At 35.6% G+C, this 21229-nt stretch overlaps 1 protein-coding gene across 1 annotated transcript; it reads right to left on the minus strand.

The window, feature by feature from the left end:
* Positions 1 to 2671: 2671 nt before the first annotated feature.
* On the minus strand, positions 2672 to 19505 carry LOC113494222 (sodium-dependent noradrenaline transporter-like). The gene is made up of 20 exons (XM_026872455.1): positions 19404 to 19505; positions 18152 to 18213; positions 17877 to 17975; positions 15298 to 15460; positions 11666 to 11713; positions 11513 to 11593; positions 10847 to 10969; positions 10523 to 10654; positions 9641 to 9703; positions 8354 to 8531; positions 7058 to 7191; positions 6499 to 6638; positions 6031 to 6134; positions 5603 to 5727; positions 5213 to 5325; positions 4741 to 4878; positions 4364 to 4463; positions 3909 to 4009; positions 3240 to 3407; positions 2672 to 2770 (listed from the first exon to the last, which is right to left on the minus strand). Exons 1-20 carry the CDS (start codon positions 19465 to 19467, stop codon positions 2672 to 2674), a joined length of 2235 nt encoding a protein of 744 aa, XP_026728256.1. The 5' UTR covers positions 19468 to 19505.
* Between the last annotated feature and the right edge of the window lie 1724 nt (positions 19506 to 21229).

Consider the following 21229-nt stretch of genomic DNA (forward strand, 5'->3'; position numbering starts at 1 on the left):
CGTTTCTTATGTATTAAATTCCTTTTAAATTTAAACATTTTTTTTTATATGAACTAGATATCAAGGCTAGAAAGGATTGATTATGCAAAAGTTAGGTAGCTTTTGTGAAACTGCTAAGTGTATTCAGATCTACATACCTACACGACTTAACACGACCGTTAGGGATGATTTATAAAATTTCAAACGATTAATTCAGGTTTTATATGGGACTCGAATAAGCCTTATTAAAATCAAGTAATCCATTAATCGAAAGTTAATTATTTATCGTAGCCAAAGAAAGAAAAATTGTTTTGTAGAAGACAAGATTTTCTCAATATTCTTTTATGTGAGATATTGTACTGTGGGCCTTGATTAAGTATCTTGATAGGTATAATAACTTATGTAACGGGGTTTTAATAATGAAAATCTTCACATAGTTATCTAATACATTTATTTATAAATGAACACAGTTTACATTAACATTATCTGCTGCAGACAACTCATAGGTACAATAATTATTTACATCACTATTAAAATCTAAACATCAATTTAAAACATTGCACATCACTACATTTTTACAATTTCTAATTATTTTTACTCACCTGGAGCTTTCATTACACATTTATTTTTAAGTTTTATTTTGTTTTCTTTATTCATTTTTGTTATTAGTTTGCAAATTCGATTAGGCAAATTTTATTAAAATAAAAACATAGCTACACTTTTGTCATTTATCTAGATATAATAAGAACAACCAGAATAAAACATAGATATATGCATAGTCGATTCTTCGAAAAAAAAAATGTAGGTACTGTGAGTAAGTTTATTTTGTTTATAAATTCAATCTAGGATTAATAAGAGTTCTCTTGCCAGTATAAAAGGAAAAAAATGTTTTTTTTTTAACTCCATGTTTACGCCAGAGTTTGAATGAAAAAGTTAAGTTCACAGTTATTTACGCGACATTCAAACTACTCGAAGCGATTGACTAACAAACCTACATAAGAATATATGTGTGTACATTTTTCAGGTATATATAAGTACAAAGATATATAGTTATATACAAAATTATTGTGCTTGTCACAGATCTGTTTGCGAGTTGGTCCAGCCAGTGTAGGACGAAGATTATTCAATAAGACTTACTTTAATATTATTATTTTAAGCGTATCTAAGAATATAGTTTATATTTTCGTAAGTATAATTCTCATTAAATTAAAGCAAGAAGATTAAATTTCATTTAAATTTTTTAGGCCTCGTTTAGAGCCAATTTTGCAGACAGTTATCATCAGGATAACCATTAGTTTTAATTAGTAAGATTGTTACAGTTGTTTAAAAGAGACGGAGGTGTACATTGCGTAATGCGGTCCTTCTTTTTGACAACTGCAACAGTCTTAGTTAGAGAAGTGGAGATGGATAATTCAATATTCAACTTTTTATTTATTTGTCAATGTTAAAGGAGAGGAAAGCATTAGAACAAACTGAACGCAATTAAGACTCGAAATTTTATTTTGATCGATGATTATTTAGATTGTAACTAAGTCACCTAACATCTAACTTGTAGTAACTGTATTTTTGATCATAATACAATTAATTTATGGAGCATTACTTCAAAATAGATATGTCAAGTTATGATATATTTAGATTATTTTAGATATTATTATATTTATCTAACAAAGGAAGGGTAGGCAAAGGAAGATACCTAAATAGACTTTATTTAAACATGTCTATGCAGTTAGCCCACATAAAGGTTTAACTGCTGCCCCAGACTATTATTTAAACAGACATTTAATTATTATAACACGCTTTTATACATAAGGTAGATAGATAGGTATCTAACAGATATCTAATGACGCGGATATTCTAAAAATACCTAAGAAGGTGTAAATTATCAACATCTAATTTCATTTAAGTACATAAATAAATATTTATATTTTTAACAATTATTTCCTACTTACTTACAATGGATAACATGCATCTAATATTATTTTTTTACTCTGGCAATAATTTTGGCAGGACGACATTAAGAGGACTGTTCACAACACTCACTACTTTATACATGTTTGCTACGATAATTAAATTATCTTATTACTAGAAATATTAAAATATTTTACATAATATAAATTATATCATTATGTACAGAACTTTAAGTTCCATTTATGTCTTTATTTTTTTCAAAGATTTCTGAAATACCTAAACATTTTATGATTAATGATTTGGTAGGTTCATTTAATTATCGAAAACCGACATTTTTTATTACGTAACACGCAACTGATGGGACTTTAAAAATTGATATGAAACAATGTAGTTTTTTACTAAATAATACTAATTTAATTATACTAAAATTAATATTTGAGCAGCAAAATAAGCGCAAATGTTTATATTATCCAGGTATATTCTTTTATAAATGGTTTTACAACCATATTTATGTTAACTTTAAACCAATTGTAAGGATTTCAATCTAGAATTTAAGCTTTTCTTGAGGGCCGTAAGATCGAGTCTACAAGCTATATAGAACTCTCGTATATCCAAAACTGCAACATTATTAGGCCGACAGAAATTAACTAGATTGCCAACTAATAGATCATCATTAACAAGAAACGAAACTGTTCCCCCTCTTTTTCCTTTCCGAAGCGCCTATTTCTGACTAAAGTATAGACCTTCTTTATTCGAGTCTTCCAGAATAGCCATAAAGGTTCGTTTACACGTACAGCCAGTGTCGCCAGGAGAAGCGACTGACAGGGGCGCCTCCCCGAATGGCCTCATGCTCTGATTCCGGTGAGATACAGCAAGCCACGCGCTGGAAAAAAATAACAAGCATTGTAAGTACTGATATTTTGGAAATTGCTTTAATGTATACTAAAGTTTTAGTTTGTACAGCGGTCTAAATCCCTGTTCACTATTTTGATTGCTTTTTTGTATGTATATTTTTTTTCTCATGTTAGTTTAGTACCTTAATTGAATATGGATCTCGGTAGTCAGAATACTTCTATTTTGATTTCTCATTATTAAAAAAAGAAAGAAAACATTTCTTTTTAAAGAATTTCTACGTCCAGTATCTGATAACACCAGGGATACACTAACCGCGAAGACACAGAAAAAAAAACACCAGGGACCCTTTGCCAGTACCCAGACGATTAAATTACAAAAAAATATACACCTTAATCATAATAAGTGTTTATATCATATGCTTCAGCCCTCTTTAGGTCCCACATAAAAAAAGTCTAAAAACAATATATAATAACAACAATATAACACCAAAACCCCACCTCACGGAATGTCCCCGGCGTGGAGATGAGCTTGTAGATAGCGACGACTGGGATCATGAGGATGGAGGAGCAGGCCAGCCCCCAGCCCAGCACCACGGCCCACGGCGGGTACGTGTACTGCTGGTACTGGAGAGGTTGCTGGTATAGCAGCCCGAATACCACCACACCCTGGGGATGATGAGGTAGAAAATGTATTAAATAGGTACTCTTTTTAAAAGTTACAAAAATTGTTGTGTGATCTGGGTTTGTTGGGTTTATTTTGTTCTGATGCGTATTCTTTTAGCGTACAATATACCTCTCTTTCGTGTTGAGTTTGTGGTCTTTTCGTATAATATAATTCTACTGTACTGTCCACTTAAACGCCTGGACCCGTTTGGATGATTTATTGTTGTATGTATGTATGTGTTTTCGGTCGCGCGCAAAATGGTGTCTATTCACGAACCGGCACGACAAGAACGAAGTTTGTCAGATCAACAGTATTTGGTTAAAATGTACATGTTATTCTGTGGCAAAAAGACCAACCAAGAAGTAAGCACTTCATCATAACAAAATATTTTTGTATTTTATTTACTTTTTTTTCCATCAAAAGCCAGAATAAACTTTTCTTCCTCTTTCATTAGTGCGAGTAGATCGCTAATTAAGTTAGTTTAGCTATTTATATCTACTTACAATAATGAAGGTGGGACTGACGAACTTCCAGCATATCCTCCAGTACAGACCAGGTCGGAAGCCGAGCATCTCCTCCACGTCATCAGAAAACCGTTTCAAACCTGCAAATACAAAATTGAATTGAACAGAAATTTTGTGAAAATGATAAATTATCCTGTTTTTGTTTTCGATTGTTTGGAACAACTCTCATGATTTTATTTTGATCCGTATTGGGGACTCTATACTACTTATAACGTCAAAAATGTTGCTTGTGATTTTCCAAAAGGTTGAAATTTAACGAAGATTCTATGCGTGATTTAGGCATTGTGTTTATCGATAGTGTAGATTTCAACAAAATAAAAATTTCCCTACTATGGAATCAATCCTTGTACCGCGGGGGTTACACAAACCTTCAAGTCTCATGCACAAAGACACCAAGTTGCTGTCAAGTTTTAAATAATATGTTTTTAAATTACCATAGAACCAAGACACAGCAACGGCTTCGAACAGCGCGGAGCAGAGCAACGAGATACCAGCAGCATACGTGTCTAGGAGATGGAACATGTAGATACCGCCCTGAAACATAAGACCACTCATTCAAATAACTGTTTTCCATACAAGAAGGTCCTCGTATAGAGGTAATAAAGATCTTCCCTTCGACACAATTTTTTGGAACTATCTATAATCATGACTATCATATTTATTCCACAACTCAAACAGGACTAAAAAAAACTCGTTGCTTTCCTTGGTATCCAATTCGGGATTTTTATCTTCGCAGTTCTTCGGTCTTACCACTAGGCTATCAAAATACCATAAAAAACATGAGTAAATAAGAGAGAATGCTATAGTTTACCGGTGTAACATTAATACAGGCCACGCAGAATGATACACAGACGACGATGAGGGTGAAATGTTCTCGCCGCAGCCAGGTGGCACCACACGCACGCGCCTGGTCCAGCAAGCCGGTGATCACACACTCCAGACCGCCCATCTGCAATCCGTAATGTAGCTGATGAAGCTCTCTTGCATCTTAATTGTTTATTAAATAACAAATAACTCCACTGTTTTTGTCGTGATAGCTCGAGTTGTCGACTATAAACGAACAGTTCGACTCGCATCTGCGCAATTGTGTTAGCTCAAGATTAAGATCTCCGCTTGGTTCATAAAATATCCGACCTATCCTGATAAATTCTCGAGAGTGAACCGTTAATAAATTAAGAATAACGATTCTTAATTATGGTAAAACAGCAATACTTGCTCTTCATTATCATGGCGTTGGTTTCCCGTAAAAGAAGAGTTGAACTCGTAAATTCGAGGAACCTTACCCCCGAATCCAATCCTAGCATGATGAGCATGAAGAAGAAGAGCATCGCCCACAGACTGGCACCCGGTAGGGTCGCCACGGCCTCGGGATACACTTGGAACACCAGCCCAGGACCTGCAATGGGGATACCGGAATCATTTTTGATGTCTTTTTGTCTTTTTTCCTGTGCTTGCACGGTAAACTCTACCCAACACTGACTTCTTGGGGTAAATTTGACTTAAAATTTGGTGTTTGTTTTAGCTCAATCGGTTCACTAATTAAAGGGTAAAAGTAAGAGAATTACTTAGAAAGTTTGTTCAAAAGATATATCCACAATATACTGCCCAAAGCCACGCGTTCACGCGAACGAAATCGCTAATATAGCAAGTTTTAAAATAATAACTTATAATACCTTCGGTGGCCACTGACGATATCGGTACGCCTTGTTTATGAGACATGAACCCAAGATATGTGAAGATTACGAATCCGGAGAAAAACGACGTGAAACAGTTGACCAGCGTCGTAACCAAGCAGTCTCTGAAAACAAACAAATAAATAATAAAATTGTCATAGAAAAAGTGGAAATAAAAGTCTGACAACCAGTCTAAACAAGGGGCCCCATTTAACTGGCTTGAGGAGGTCAGACAGGCTGTCGCTCCTTGTAAAACTCTGGTACTTAGCTGAATCCGGTTAGACTGGAAGCCGACCCCGATACAGTTGGGAAAAGGATAGGCCGATGATGATGTCATAGAAAAAGTGGTGAATGAAAATTCTGAGTACTCAGGCCAGTTTTTTTAAAACTGCTGGTCAATGTAATTTGGAATGCAATTAGCAATATACCTGTAGCAGTTATTGTGAAACGTGTTGTAACTGGCGTACGAGAGGTGGACTCCAAAACCAGCGCCGACAGAGTAGAAGATTTGAACTGCCGCATCCACCCACACCTACAATATTTTACACATTTACAATGAAAATTTAGGTAAAAAATTTTACCCCCTTATCTTTTAAAAGCCTCGACCGATTTTTATCAAACATGTTTTACAAAAATCGCACAATACAACTTTAGTACACAAGAAAATTTAAATCATTCAATCTGTTCGGGAGATATGATGCTACCGACAGACTCGCACCTCTTTTAGCGTTGGGGTATAAAATTAAAACTTTCGACCTTATTCAAGGCGATTTATAAATCAAATGTCTTTATTCTTAAACAACTCACAATATTGAATATGTAGATTTACTCGTGCTAATTAAAATTGCTAGCTAAGGAATAAACTTCTAGAAAAGATCTTTAAAACTAGAACCTACTTGTGTATCCTTCAGCCTGGTGAGTTCTGGCTGCAGATAGTAGGCGATGCCTCGCGTGGCGCCGGGCAGCAGCAGTCCTCGAGCAAGGAGGATGGAGAGCACCACGTATGGCATCGTCGCTGTCATCCATACCACTTTACCTGAGAAGTAACCGTATTAAAGGAACAATTGAATAACGAGAGATTTTGAAACCACTTCAAAGATCGGTATCGACGTCAGCGTTTGCCTTGCTCGTCTCTTCGAAACAAAATGCGAGAACATTTTTTGGGCACAATGAAAATTATTCTTTGTATCGCCGGGTTTTCACAAACACTGAAGTTACACTACTACCCATTGTATTTCCCCAAATATATTCTTGGTCCCTCAAGAAGTCTGCTCAAAAAGGCTAGCTTCACGAATGTACCAGAAAACCTCCGTTACGAGAGGAATGGCGAAGAATAGTTAAGTATGCAACCAATCCTGCTGTGACGTCCACGACCACTTTGCCAAGAGTTTAAAGACAAAGAAGATGAAGAATTTCTCCATTAAAATCAGATTTATATATTTTAATGAACCTTACCAGAGCTCTTGACACCTTTGAACAGCGACAAGTAGAGAGTGACGTACACCAGTCCCAAGCAGATCGCCAGTTGCCATTTGGGGAAACCCAAGTCATTCAGGCCCTCGGAATTCTGCATCTCAAGGACAGCTCGGCTGAAATAATATCATTTATGTTATTCATGATAAAAACAGGAGAAAAGTTAAGACAAAGAATTCTACCATATCTTAACAGCTGATTTAAATAGTAGTTCAACTCTTCAAGATATGAAAGAAGAATCATCATAAAAAAAACAAAGATGTATAAAATCTGATAAATCTTTTATTTGCAAATGTTCAAGGGCATGTACGATTACACCATACTTACGACTTAATAACACAGAAGATGTTTGTGAACATTTATAAAGAAAGAAATAAATGAACTTTTAATTTTACATTTTAATATTCCATTAAACATGACATCCTATTTAGAGTGACAAAATAAACCTCCATTCAGTATTTACGTCACAGTATAGTCTAAAAGCAAGATATTCAAAACTAAGCTACTCTCACATATTGGGTTCGGCGTCACAGACAAATTACATTACGCACATCACCTTGGGAATAGGGTCAATTTCCGGCACCTCTGATTGGGCATTATACGTCTAGAATTGTGTATATACATTACTACGAAATGGCTAAACGAGTCTCAATATAAAAACTGGTTTTCAAGAATAACTCAAGGTTTTTTTTGTATCAGAAGTAAACTTTGAAATATAATGAAAGGATATTTCTGATTTAGAATTAACCCAGAGTAAGTACTTCACTAATTTAATCCTTGTGTCGTGGGGCTTACAGAAACATTCAAGTTACATGCACAAAGATATCCAGACTCAGAAAAAGCATTCGTTTATCACACATATACTTGTCCTACGCTAGGATCGAACCCGCGACCCGTCGCGCCCTGTAGCTTTTGCTTAGACCACTCGGCTATCCGAGCGGTCAAAATATTGAATAGGAAATAAAAAAAGCTCACTTTAAGGTTCCTATGTAGGTAATTTTTTCTTTTAATAATTAAAGCGACACAAGTCATTTAAAAAAAATAAGACGGTAAGCAATGAAAGTCAACGAACGAAAACATATGTATAAACTGCTTAAAGATGATAAAGGTTCAGTGTCCTACAGTACGTAACAGTACAGTTAGTCTCAGTTTGCTACAGTCCTTAGTAAATTGCTGGCTGAAAACCACAGGAATTGCCTCTTGTGGTTGTTTATATGTCTTCCCATGAATCCAGAGATTTTTAACTATTTTTCCTACTTTAATAACCTCGTCACTTACTGAAAGAACTCTGAAGCCGGAGTGAAGTGCGACAGCGGTCCCTGGTAGCGGACATCAGTCCTGTTGGTAGCGTTGTCCCGGCCGGAGTCCCAGCACTGGTCTGTGTTCCACGAGTTGTCGCAGTGCACCCACGGGAGCTCCGACCGAGCTGATGACACTAGGAAGTAGAACGCCCATCCTGGATGAAAAGAATGGGTGGTAAGTAGATGAGTTAAACCTAAATGAGTCCTTATTTAGAAGACGTAATCTCTTGAGAATTCGTAATGTTCGCATCGCCACATTTATGAGAGGAGGAGAGTTTAACGTAATCCTCAAGTATTATGTTATCTTGGTCATTGTCAAATAGAATGTCCAAACCAATAGGGATTTATCAGAGGACTGCTCAATAGTCATCACCCTAAACTTTTTCCATCTATATCGGTTTCGGTTTTCATTCTAGCCCGATGTAACTACAGTAAGTTAAGTACCAGTGTTTTACAAGGAGCGTCTGCCCATCTGACCTCCTCAACCCAGTTACCTGGGCAGCACGATACCCCTTAGCAAGACTGGTTGTCACGTCAACCCTTGGCTTACAATAGTGTGGTTAACTGTGGTTCTTAAATATGACCGTTTGCCGTCTTTAATATCCTCAACTTCTGGAAACACTATCTCGACGAATAATGTTGCTAACATGATAATTATACCTAGCTTTCGTGTGGATATGTGGTCGTGTGTGTGTGTTGGTATAAGTCATATTAATAGAGAGATATAAGGTGTTAGGTTCCGTTATCTAGATTTGGATGGCGTCCAAACGTTGGGGCCTGCAGATTGCAAGCTTAGGTCCACTGGTCTGAATATCAAAATAATTTCAAACCTCATTAAAACATGTGAGAAATCAACCAATTTCATTGGAAAAACCAATTTGTTCTATACCTCCACGTGTTTTTTATGTTTACACAACAAGATTACTTTCTTTGCTTTCGATTTTCGTGTACTGTTCTGTTTTTCTGTTCTAAAAGATCGAAAAGAAATGTTTTTAATATCAAATCATATGTTTTTTTTTGGCACACGTATAGTTTCAATAACGTCTTGCGTAGTGGTAGTGATCTATGATTAATTATCAAGGAGTTTTACGATTATGAAATCAAAACAAGAAACAGGAATCAAAAAAATAATCATTACAGAATAAATAACCCAAATCAAAATAAATTTAAAACCCTCCTCTAAAACTGCTTAACCGTTTCAACGAGTTTTCTCGCGCATATTTAGTACCTAGGTCTGTTGTCTGTCCGGTTATACACGACTTACCGATGATGACGTTATAATAGAAGGAGACGTAGAAAGCCACCATCACCGCGCAGAACCCCACACCTGCGAGCAAAAGAAGACATGATTGTCATCCGCTAAAGCCTTCTCCCAACTACGTCAGGGTCTGCTTCCAGTCTTACCGGATGCAGCTAAGGACTAGTGTTTTACAAGGAGCGATTGCCTATCTGACCTCCTCAATCCTGGGCATCAATCACGATACCCCTTAATAAGATCGGTTGTCTAACTTTCTATCTTCAATGTCCCTATAACGACTGTGAAAGATACATAACCCACAATTGAACTTGCCTTCCGAAACACGATTTTTTGTTCTTTTTTAGGTGTAGGCAACTACTATAGTGTTTGTAAGATAAATGCTTTCTGTTTAATTTATACCACACACCCAACCACTGACGACCATTTTTTATTTTTCTTTACTGGTCAAAGCACAATAGCGCATCAAGGAGGACTTAGGGGCTCAAGCCCGGATGCTCCTGAATAATATCGTAAAAATGATAAAGTGAACTTTTACACTAACTTAGATGTACAATGTGATTGAACGTTTCGTCGTTCAAAACACCGTGATATTGCACTATTTTGAAGATTGCGCAATCTAATTGATCATATTGGGTCAATCTTGGATAGACCAGATGAAAAGGGTATCAGCATATTGTTTTATTTTTATAACATTAATATTATTATGACAATTAAAGATTATAGTTTGTGTGTTACACTTTCACGCAAAAAATACTAAACAATCGTCACCAAACTTTGTACCTACACATATCCTTGCGGAGATTAATCCTATAAGACTAGCTATCACCTACTTTCGGTTCTAATTTCTGATTCACCCTGCATAAAAACCCCTGCCATATTTAACCCTACCTTTGAAGAGCGGGCATATCTTCCAGAGCGTGATCGGTCCCTGCCGGTTGTACTGTCCGAGAATAAGCTCCATGTAGAATAGTGGAACAGCACCGAACACCAGCATCAACGTGTAAGGGATCAGGAATGCGCCTGCAAAAGAAATCATATAAGATCGTTTTTTTATTATTAACAATGATTATGATTTAACAAAATATAGCAGCTGATCGGGGGGGGGGAGGAGGGGGAGTATGTATTAACTTTTTATCGGAATCAGAATATGTTATATGTTAAATAGCACCATCACTTCCAAGGTTTCCAAAACAACATCAATGCAGTACTTACCACCCCCATTCCTGTAGCAGAGATACGGGAACCGCCAGACATTGGCGAGATCCACCGCGAATCCAATGATGGAGAGCAGGAAGTCCGCACCCGTGCCCCAGGTCTCCCGCCCATCATCAGCCTCTGTACAACGCAGAGTAAGAAATATAAAAGTAGAGAAGTCGTTTTAGGTTTTGATTAAAAAAAACACTCCTCGAATATCTTTGGTCTTTGGTCTTTAATCATTTCTTAGATGGTCGCAACGTGGAAGCAATATTCTTAATTTAAAAGAAGTTAATAAGCTTTAAAACAACACTAGAATTCTTTTAAAAACTAAACTTGTCGAGGCGATCGAACCGAACTAAAGTTGTGATAATTGAGTTGATTCTTACATGGTTCTCATCATAAAATAATAGCTGCATGTTCCAAAAAAAGCCTCTGCAAATAAGCCTTCAAAAATACGTCGTTTTTGTATCTATAATTCGAAAATGAACCCGGCCTAGTGTCCCTATTCCGCGGGGGGCAAACATTTAAGATGCATGCACAAGACACCCACATTTAGAACAAGCATTCATGGATCACATAAATACTTGTTCTCCGCGGGGGTAGAAATCTAGGCGCTTACTGTCAAAATATGTAACTTAATCATTTATCCCGAATATAAAGACGCAAAAAAAATATCCATACCAGTCTTGATACTATTCGTCCTGAGTCGTTTATTCGGTTCACTATAGAAGCATTCCTCCTCTATTTGTATTTTGGGTTCCTCTGTAAACGAAACAATATATTAAACCACAATGGAAACTCTACAAAACTATTTTATTGTCATTTAAAACTTACTCTTATAACAGGACAGGGTCACCACCGAACCTTTCGTAGATTTGTTGTCTGAAAAGAAAAGTTTTAATCAAATACCTTTTGATATCATATGAAAGGCCGGGCATTAAAATCAGTATCTAAGCAAAGTCTACGGTAGTGTTAATAGTGTACGGTTATAATCAAACACAAAAGTATAAAGTATAAGTATTCGTAAAATTTAACCTTTAGAATTTAAGTGTAATTAAATTGGAACTGCAGCCCCTCCACTCCTCTAGCTTAATTATAAAACGCTAAAATGTACGGAAATGAAATGACTTTAAAATTTCATCTGTATATATATGATAGATATGTTAATGATCATAGAAATGTCACTATCACTGACTAACGGGGCTGCTTCGCTAATTTTTAATGTGATTCAAATTGTTCAAGTGTGTAAGTCATTTGAGAGTAAAGAAATAATAAACATAATCATACACAAACCTTATTTATTTACATGGTATCCTATATGTAAGAGTACTTACCGCACCGAACATTGACTAAAAAGCTACGGCTTTATTTCGCCTATGTGGTACCGTAACGTTACAATAAATCTGTTAATTAATTCTGTAAAGTCTATATACCCAATATGTTCCAGTCTCCTAAATAACATGACCTGGTCTTCTAATGGCCACAGTCCGTGCAATCTGATCCAATTTCAAGGTTGCTCAATTAAATTTTGATAGTAATTATATTTGAGAAACTCAGACCTCAATTACAGTCTAGCTTAGACCTTACCAATCTAGTATTTTTACCTAATATTTTTAAAGACAAAAACATATAACTGACTACAAACAAAAACTACTAAGTCAAACTTGATGGAATGTATAATGAAAACAAGTGACAGCTATTTCCCGTTAAATAAAAAAGAATTAATGAAATTGGTCAATCCAGTCCGAATAGAACTGAGGAACTCAGGTAATAAAAATAAAAACGAATTGAGAAAACCTTCTGCAGTGGTTGGTCAACTCACTGACTACATCAATATCGTCAAAAGAGGTACAAAACAATACTGTTTGTTTTTTTGTGACACACAAAGCTTACAACTCACAAACAATAAGGCATCTTGCTTCATGCACACTGCACTAGGACTAAAACACCTCAAACCCCTCACTCTTGATCTACACTCTATCCAAAACTAGCAAATTAATTCAGCACTCATCTTCTGTCCACATACTCTTGCATATCGATGAGTCACCTCACCATCTAATACCGCTCATTCTTGCATCCGAACTTCGGATCTACGGATTCCGAAGACATCTTAATAACGCCGGTGGCATCCGGCCCCAGCATAATAGGATTCCGACGCGGAAAAATTCCGAAATGATGAGGTGAGAAGTCTATTGGAATTCAAAAATGGACGGTTAATGCCAGAGAGGAATGGATGCGGTAGGAATTTGTGATAATTGAACCGATGCATCGGTATTTTTCCCGATTCAATATACGTTTTGCAGCCGGCTGTGGAATGTACGAATTTTAATTAATGAGCGAGTATTTCAAGGTCAGCGTACGATGTATTGATCTGTTGTTGAATTTTATGTCCGATAGTTGTTATATTCAATGTTATTGAAAAGCTCACGTATGTATTCGAATATTTAAAATGTAAGTTAAACTGCAACTTTAATGCTAAAGAGTTAAGGTTCAAAATACTGTATCGCTCGCAATTTGTCGAATCCAGTGTTTTATTTTACATCTATGGGCGATTACCATTAACTTCTATATTACCTGAAAGTCTTAGGCCTCAGTATTTGATAGGCTCTTAAAAAATGATTGATATTATCAAATATCTATTAAAAAGCAATACCTGAACCCCTCCTTTTTAATAGCGTATAAATATACAAAGTAATTACATATAAAGACATACAAATTACGCAATGAATATTAATCATAGCAACTGACAACAAACACACATCATCTGTGATTTCCGTCGAGCTATCACCGTTCATGGAATATAGCCTGGTGACGGACGAACAGATAGCGGAGCGTCAGTATTAGGAAACAACAATAACAACCTATTAAAATCAAACTCAATATTAAGTACATAAACTCCAATCAAGTAAAGACTGGGACTAGTGGTGTAATTAAACCAAGCATTTGCATTCACAATTAAGAACACTATCCTATGCATTCGGTCTCATTTAGATTGCTCAGGAGATGAGCTTTGAAGCTTTTTAAACATTAACGTACATGGACTTGATTCATATAGTTTCGGTATTTTTCAATAACTTTTTACTTATTATTATATATACAAATTATTATGAATGAATCTTTTGGCCAGAAGTGGGACCTTTTCGGGAAAAATTTAAGCAGCATACACAAATTTTTCCCTCATAGCTCATAGAGAAAGTGTAAGTCTTTAAAAAAGACCGGATAAATTCCTATTATTCACCCCGTGAAAAGAAAGCTGATAGTAAAGGAACTCGTCTTTTTTTGTATGAAAATCCTAGAAACTGGAAAATGAGAAAATTTAAGACTACCTAACCAACTTCAGTAATCCTAAATTTTTATGCGATTGTGATTTCTTGGATCCATCTCCACCCCAATAATAAATAAGCAAAGGGGACTTATACTGTAACTATAATCAAGTCAGCAATAGAATTTACTAAACAAATCAAATCACCAGGTATTGTACCTCGACTAAATAAGTTTTGTGCCCCGTCAAGCACGAGTGGCCGGCAAACACTCGAGAGCCAATAACTTGCCACGAAGCTCCGAACGCCACCTGGTGGCTACCTCTCACAGTTTTTAATATATTTCCTCTTTGAACGCCTACCAATGTATCTTAAAGTATTCTTGTGCTTGTGGAAAGGAGATGGCGCTCTACAAAGTGACGCGCTGTCTCACTCCCACATTATCTGGGATATTAGTTGTAAGGTCTCGTGGTAGAGGTTTCCCTTCATTCCATGATTCGATACAGATATTTATTGCAGTAACTTGTAAGTAGTTGTTTTAATGAAATATTGCGACTGTTTGGTTTGTTAACTTTGCAGTTGATATTGTGGTTTAAGAATGTCTTTATTGTATTAAAGTTCATTTAGTTGGTTGTTTTCTCCCTTTTGCTCAATACACAGTGTTGTAGTAAATGTATAAAGCGGTAAGGTGCGTGTTTGAGTTTTGTTTTCGTTTTTTCATCTTTCATTAGTAAAGTAAGTAACTGTGAGAATTACATTGTCACTTAATCAACTAGCCGAGCAGACAATATTTCTACAGAGCGTTGGGACAGTAGAATTTGATTTCGACAAGCGCTAACGTTGATGCTAATCGTTGAATATGTTTGAAAATGATAATAATTTTCGACAAACCATTGGCCACAGTTACGTGCGTAACTTATATGTTTCAATTCAATACAATGCTCTCGACCTATGATAACATTTGCAGTTTGTTTAGACGGAGAGGAGTCTCGCTAAAACTCGAGAAAGGCTCGGCTCATTTAGGTCTTGAAATATTCGTGGAAGTCCAGGGAATTTAAACGGTGATAAATTATGGAAAAGTTGCCAAAAAATGTATATATTATAAATCATCATGCAAAATAAACTGTGAACAGTTTGTCCTTCATTACACTATAATGATGGTAAGCAACAACTAGATAGATACAAAACAACAGTTTATATTCATACCGAAGGCTCTGGGCGTGCTGCTAGCTGAGCAGTAGCCGTCATCCCTGACGCTGCGGCCGCCGGGCGTGCCGCTGGCGCCGCGGCTGAGCAGCGCGGGGTTCGCGCGTTGCTCCTCGTAAGACGGAGCTGTGTGGGTCACCACACCAGTACCGCTTAACGTCGCCTGGTAGACAAACATAAGACACGGTAAAAAGGGGTGAAAAGAGGTATTTTGGATAGAAACAGATTTTTTGTTAAGATTTGGGCGTTAACAAGACAAAATAAAAAGATTATATGAATGCTCTCAAATTGTGTATAAGCATTTTTATGAAAGCAAATGCATGCGACCCTCTCAAAAAAATCTATTTTCTATTCATCACTTGAAACACTATTCATCCCGTTTTACAAAGTTTCATAATGCACAAGAGACAGGTACCTACTTATGACCTTATAGTTATTAATGAATTAATAAAAAAGAGAAACTTAATCGCTCATTTCTTACAGGAACTTTCTTCAGGCATATTTATCGATAATACCCGAACAGTTCCAAACAACATCACCGCTCAGCTCATGATTAGGGAATTCGGTGCAAAACTAGTCGAAACATCTCGATAAGTAAATGTGGGGAACTGTTGCATTATATTATTTAGATAGCCTTCGCCTTTGCCGAATACTCAGTTGACGATACGATAAATCTGTAAAAGTCAAAACCCATGACATGACTAATAAACCATTGTATATTAATGACACTTGCAAATGAATTACGAGTTTTACACGGTTCAATTTAATATCATTCTTATTGTATTATCTTATTTAATTAACGAATTAAATAAAATATATAAATGCTTAGTTGCTTAATTTAACACAAAAACAATTAACGATAAATGTGAAACATACTAAACAATACATATTGAAGAACAATTCTGTGATAATGTGAACAAAAACAAAACAGAATAACGCTTCGTTTTGCTTGACTAAGCACAGAAGTTGTCTTTACAAAGTGATTACTTAAGAAATAAGTAAAATACGACCAACTTATATCTGCCGGTGACGAAAATTGGAACTAAATTTTTTCCTAACAAATTATACAGCTTTTAAAGTAAAGACAACGTTACTAGCGCCACTCTCGCCGGTAAAGCTAAGTTTGGATTACCTTACTTTTCTATTAATTCGTCTTAGATATACATATGTTGATGCTGTGTGAATGAGAATGATTTGCAGTGACAAATATTGTTTCATAAAAACATATTTCACGTTATTTATGGTACTTATGTGGAATTAATTAAATGTAAAGAAAATTAAAGATGGCGGCCAAGTTTTCTTTTTAGAATGGCAGTATTTGCTCGTGATATATTTTGAATCTATGTTCAGTGTGAGTTAGCCCATAAGACAATATGTATGCGTAAGATTAAGTCTACACAATCTCGTGTCGTTATTTAACCAATCACTGTCCAGGAAAATGGTGTGATACGATATCGCGTCATATTAATGTTCACTGATTGGTCAAAATATTGTACCTTTTACCGATGTACTTTATTTAAATATCTCTTGAACTTTTCCTGACGTGCATAGTTTAAAAGTTAATGCAAACCAAAACTAAAACACATTTTCCTAATAATCTTACTAAAATTAAACTGCGGAGAAGAAGCCTTACTTAACCCATTAAAGTGATTACTTAACTAAGCTGGGTCCGGCTACTTCACACCCACGCAACCACACAACATAAGAGTAGAAGGAAGTGCCACTCAAGCTACGTATGTGTGTCAGTGTTATGAGATGACGATCAACTTTACCATGTAAAATGTAAATGTTTGGGAAACTATGTCTTAAGGGCCTAGAATTATTGACATAACGTTAGCGAGACATGACATGGCGTTAAATGTCGTTTCTCTTTAAAATAATGGTTAATAGTTTCACTGTTCTTGATTGGCCTGTGGGTCTAGTTGTTAGTGGCGATGACACCGGAGGTCAAAACACTAAGGCCAGTAAAGTGGCACTTCCCTCTATTCTATATTCCCGGCACAAACTATATAAGTCAGTGATTACCGACACCTTTACTTAACTACAATCAAGTTAGCAGTAACTTGTAGATCGTTAAGTCAGCTGTTGCTTGATGGAATAATCGGCAATCAGTTAACAAATATAGCAGTTAGCAGAAATAGAACTGGGATAAGTTATTAGTAGTTGTCGATGTGGGACGGTTTGTTTGTTTTTAGCGCCTGAATTAGCAACGTCCCTGTTTCATTTTCTTTACTTATTATAGAGTAACGCTATTTGATATTTGGGAGTACTCTTTAAGTAGTAAGTCAATAGAGGAATGTTTTCAGTATTTAACCGAATCAGTGTTCACGAATAAATGTTCTATGTACGCGAAAGAATATCAAACTTTATAAAAATCGCTCGAGCCGTTTTGGTGGAAATGATAACTTACCTTGTAACATGAGAGTCTTATATCAAAAAAGGTGACTGAAAAGAAGTGAGATTAAAATACTAACGAAAGTTTCTCAATCAATAATTATAATTAGCCATTCAAATTACATTCCAAACTACAGATACTTATCTCACTTATTTGAAACGTAGATATAACAGTAGATGCTCACCATGGTAGGGACCTTATCGTGGTACTCCCGGTCATAGCTGGTGGGCCGCGTCCTCGTCAGGTCAGGCTTGTGGACGGTCGCGTCACACGTCTCATGGTCCTATATACAGGAAAAAAATACTAGAATATAATGTGAGCTACTTTATAGGTATTACTGCCTAGGAAACTTCTAAAATATTATTATAATCACTCCGTCTTGGAATTGTTCCTTTTCTAAATATGATTTCTTTATTTTGCATATTGTTATAGAAGTTAGAGAGTATTCCAGTGTGTCACCTGTGCGTGGTGCGGGGAGGAGCCGCGCCGGGAGCCGCTGCTTGACGACCTGTTGCTCGCCTCTAAACACAATAACACACATTAGATGTTATAAAGTAAACATCTCCAAGGCATAATCACCTTACAACTCTTTCAAAAATTATGTAATCCAGAGTCCTAACAGATGCTTGCAGTGCACCTAGAGTCATTATTGTAACGTTTCGAGAGAGGCTGGAAAACGGTATGTTTGAAATAAAAAAAATTAATGTGTTAAGTGAATGTTGATTTCGATTTGCAGACTGTTTAATTTAACATTTTGTAAATTCATTACTTACTACTACACGAATTAATGTGAGAGTTAAGAAGGTTAAACATGGAATTCAATTATGTAAAAATTACTGAATATGATTTCTAATAAATTACAAAATTTAAAGGAAAATTTGATTATAAAATAAAATATCTTTTTGATTGAAAATGTGAGTGACTCGATATTGTCTGTCTTTTCAGCATCACTCTATACCATTAAGTCAACATAAACACACTCCTGTACTCGACCCAAATCGACGCAAATAAAGCTTGACTCAAGATTAAGAAATTAGTGAACCGCACGGCGGACGGGTGCTCCAATCGAATGAAGCCTCATTATTTTAAACCTCGATCTTAAAATTATGCCTTGAATTTAAAACTGCATTTTTTTCACACGTGCTGTACCTACATTTTTTTTATAAATAGATTTCTTTTAAACGTAAAGTTTTAATACCTAACTACAGTTTTTTACCACTGTTACAAAAGCGATTGAAGTAAATAATATTATTTTAAATATCCTAAAATAAAATAAAATATAGTCCATCTATCTATACTGCGACGTATGTAATTAGAAAGTTTTAAAGGTGGGTAAAAATCTGTTATGCCATAGTATAAAGGAAAGATTGACATTGTATTAACCAAATAAAAAATATTTCAATTAAAACAAAAGCCTCATGTAGGTATTACTTCAAAATATGTCCCAAGGTCAACGAAATGAAATGCACATTTCACAACAAACAGGTGCGCAGTTGGAATTCCAATATTTCCAATTAATGTATTGATATACAAACATGTATGTATGTATGTATGTATAAACGATCGATTTATTACGTAATACCTGGGAACAAATTATGCTGTATTTTAGCTATTTTAAATTGTAATGTTGGGACAAAGATTGCCGAGTCCACCACCCACAAGTGGACAACGATTATATAAATTATTGTTAAAGAACGTGTGTGATGCTTACCGCGGCTGGTGTCGCGCAGTTCGCCGGCTCCGACGCTGTTCCCGAGCACGGGCATGCCCGCCATGCCGCCCGCTGCGCTACCCGTGCCTGCTCGCCATTACCTGCACACAAAATAGTGTTTTATATAAGTAGGTAGGTAGGTACACAAGAAATGACGACAAGAATATGAAATGGTAAATGTCAAAAACATGTTTCGAATGTGTAAAGACGAAAATATGTATGTGTGATGACAAAACGAATATTGGTCATCAAAAATCAAGTTTTGTATTAAACTTGTAGTAATTTATTTAACTTCCACATTCATCCACAGTCATTGTCACAGTTGTGTAAGCCAATCTCGAGAATGTAGCACTGCCGTAGCGCGAAGCTACGACGTAGGCGTCTACGTAGTAATCACGAGTCACGAGTCACGGAATAACGAGCATGATAATAGTTTTGAATCTTTCATACTAATTTAGTTCTGTTTTGTATATTCTATAAAGTGTATTAACTTTTCGTTAAAGTAGTCAATCCGATTTTATTAATAAACTACGCACTAAATAATGAAATCTTTGTGTCGCAGGTGTTTCAAAAAGATTCAAGTTACATGCAAATAGACACCTAAGACAAGCAATCGTTGATCATACAAATGCTTGTCCTACGCAAAGACTGAACCCGAAACGCGTCGAGCTTGCCGTAGTGACCCTTTACCACTCGGCTATCCATTCAGTACCTAACGGTTTATAAAATAAACGGTAGTTGAAAGCAAGTCTCTTAGGAATTTAATCAAACATTCGTCATAATTTCATTACGGAACATTATGAGTCAACAAAGGCACAGTTTTCACTACGAAACTGAAAAAAATGGTGTTAGGTTGTAGACCTGTTCAACTAGATTGATTTTATTTTATTTGGATCAAGGATTCATTATCAACCTATTGACTTTGACCAACTTGTATCTTTAATATATTCAACAGTTGTAATAAGTTATTCTGAGTTTAGTTTCCAACTCCATACAAGTCAAAAACAAGTAAAATCTTAATTAAGCCGTAATTTAAGTGAGTAAAACAAAAAAGACGTAATACAGCCCACTTGACATATGTGATGCTACGTTACGTTAACGTGAAGGTCTCAATAACAATTACGGGCCACCATTGACGTGAATCCAGATGTACTCGCGTGACAACCCTCGCGTACTCTCACTTAGAGTATAATTAATTATGTTCACACCCTGTAGGTTGTGTAGGGTTGGCACGCAGGAGATATTGAAGTATTTTTTTTATTTTTGGTTGTGTTAGAATCTTTATTTGATAAAAAATGTTCTTTATTTGTTCAATAATAAATAGAAGAAACATTTAAGAATTAAGACTTACATTTATTAAATTAAAATCTGAAGGGTTTTCTTTGCCAAAGCCATGTTAAATTACTTTCATAACAAATTTAGTAAATATTGTATGTAATTTAGTAATTATCTCTCACGAAGTAAATGTAGTAGGTAATGTTTATAAAAGTAACACTTTACACACGAATTGAATTTCCATTTTAAATTAAATTAATTTACAAAAATTTCGTGATAGCCCTGACTACACCATACATCGCACTGGCAGTCAATTAAAAAATATTAAAACTTACCTGCCTCGGGCGTCGCGTGTCACCATCATATTTAACTACTTAGTTATAATAAATATGAGAATAGTGCTTCAGTATTTCATTGATGACAACACTAAATAATGGTTTAATTAAAACATTCAAGTACTAAATATTAATTTTACTTAAGGTTATATTTTCATACATACAATGTAAAAAGCCTCTTCGTTAACGATTTTTGTCGTAACATTCCTGAGGATT

The sequence above is a fragment of the Trichoplusia ni genome, chromosome 5, assembly GCF_003590095.1.
Source record: "Trichoplusia ni isolate ovarian cell line Hi5 chromosome 5, tn1, whole genome shotgun sequence".
NCBI lineage: Eukaryota > Metazoa > Arthropoda > Insecta > Lepidoptera > Noctuidae > Trichoplusia > Trichoplusia ni.

Coding starts and splice junctions, on each gene's coding strand:
- LOC113494222 (XM_026872455.1), bottom strand. CDS start 19,467: ATGGCGGGCATGCCCGTGCTCGGGAACAGCGTCGGAGCCGGCGAACTG. Junction 17,976..18,151: donor CCTCCCCGCACCACGCACAG/GTGACACACTGG, acceptor TCCTGTATATAG/GACCATGAGACGTGTGACGC. Junction 6,135..6,498: donor CCAGGCTGAAGGATACACAA/GTAGGTTCTAGT, acceptor AAAATATTGTAG/GTGTGGGTGGATGCGGCAGT.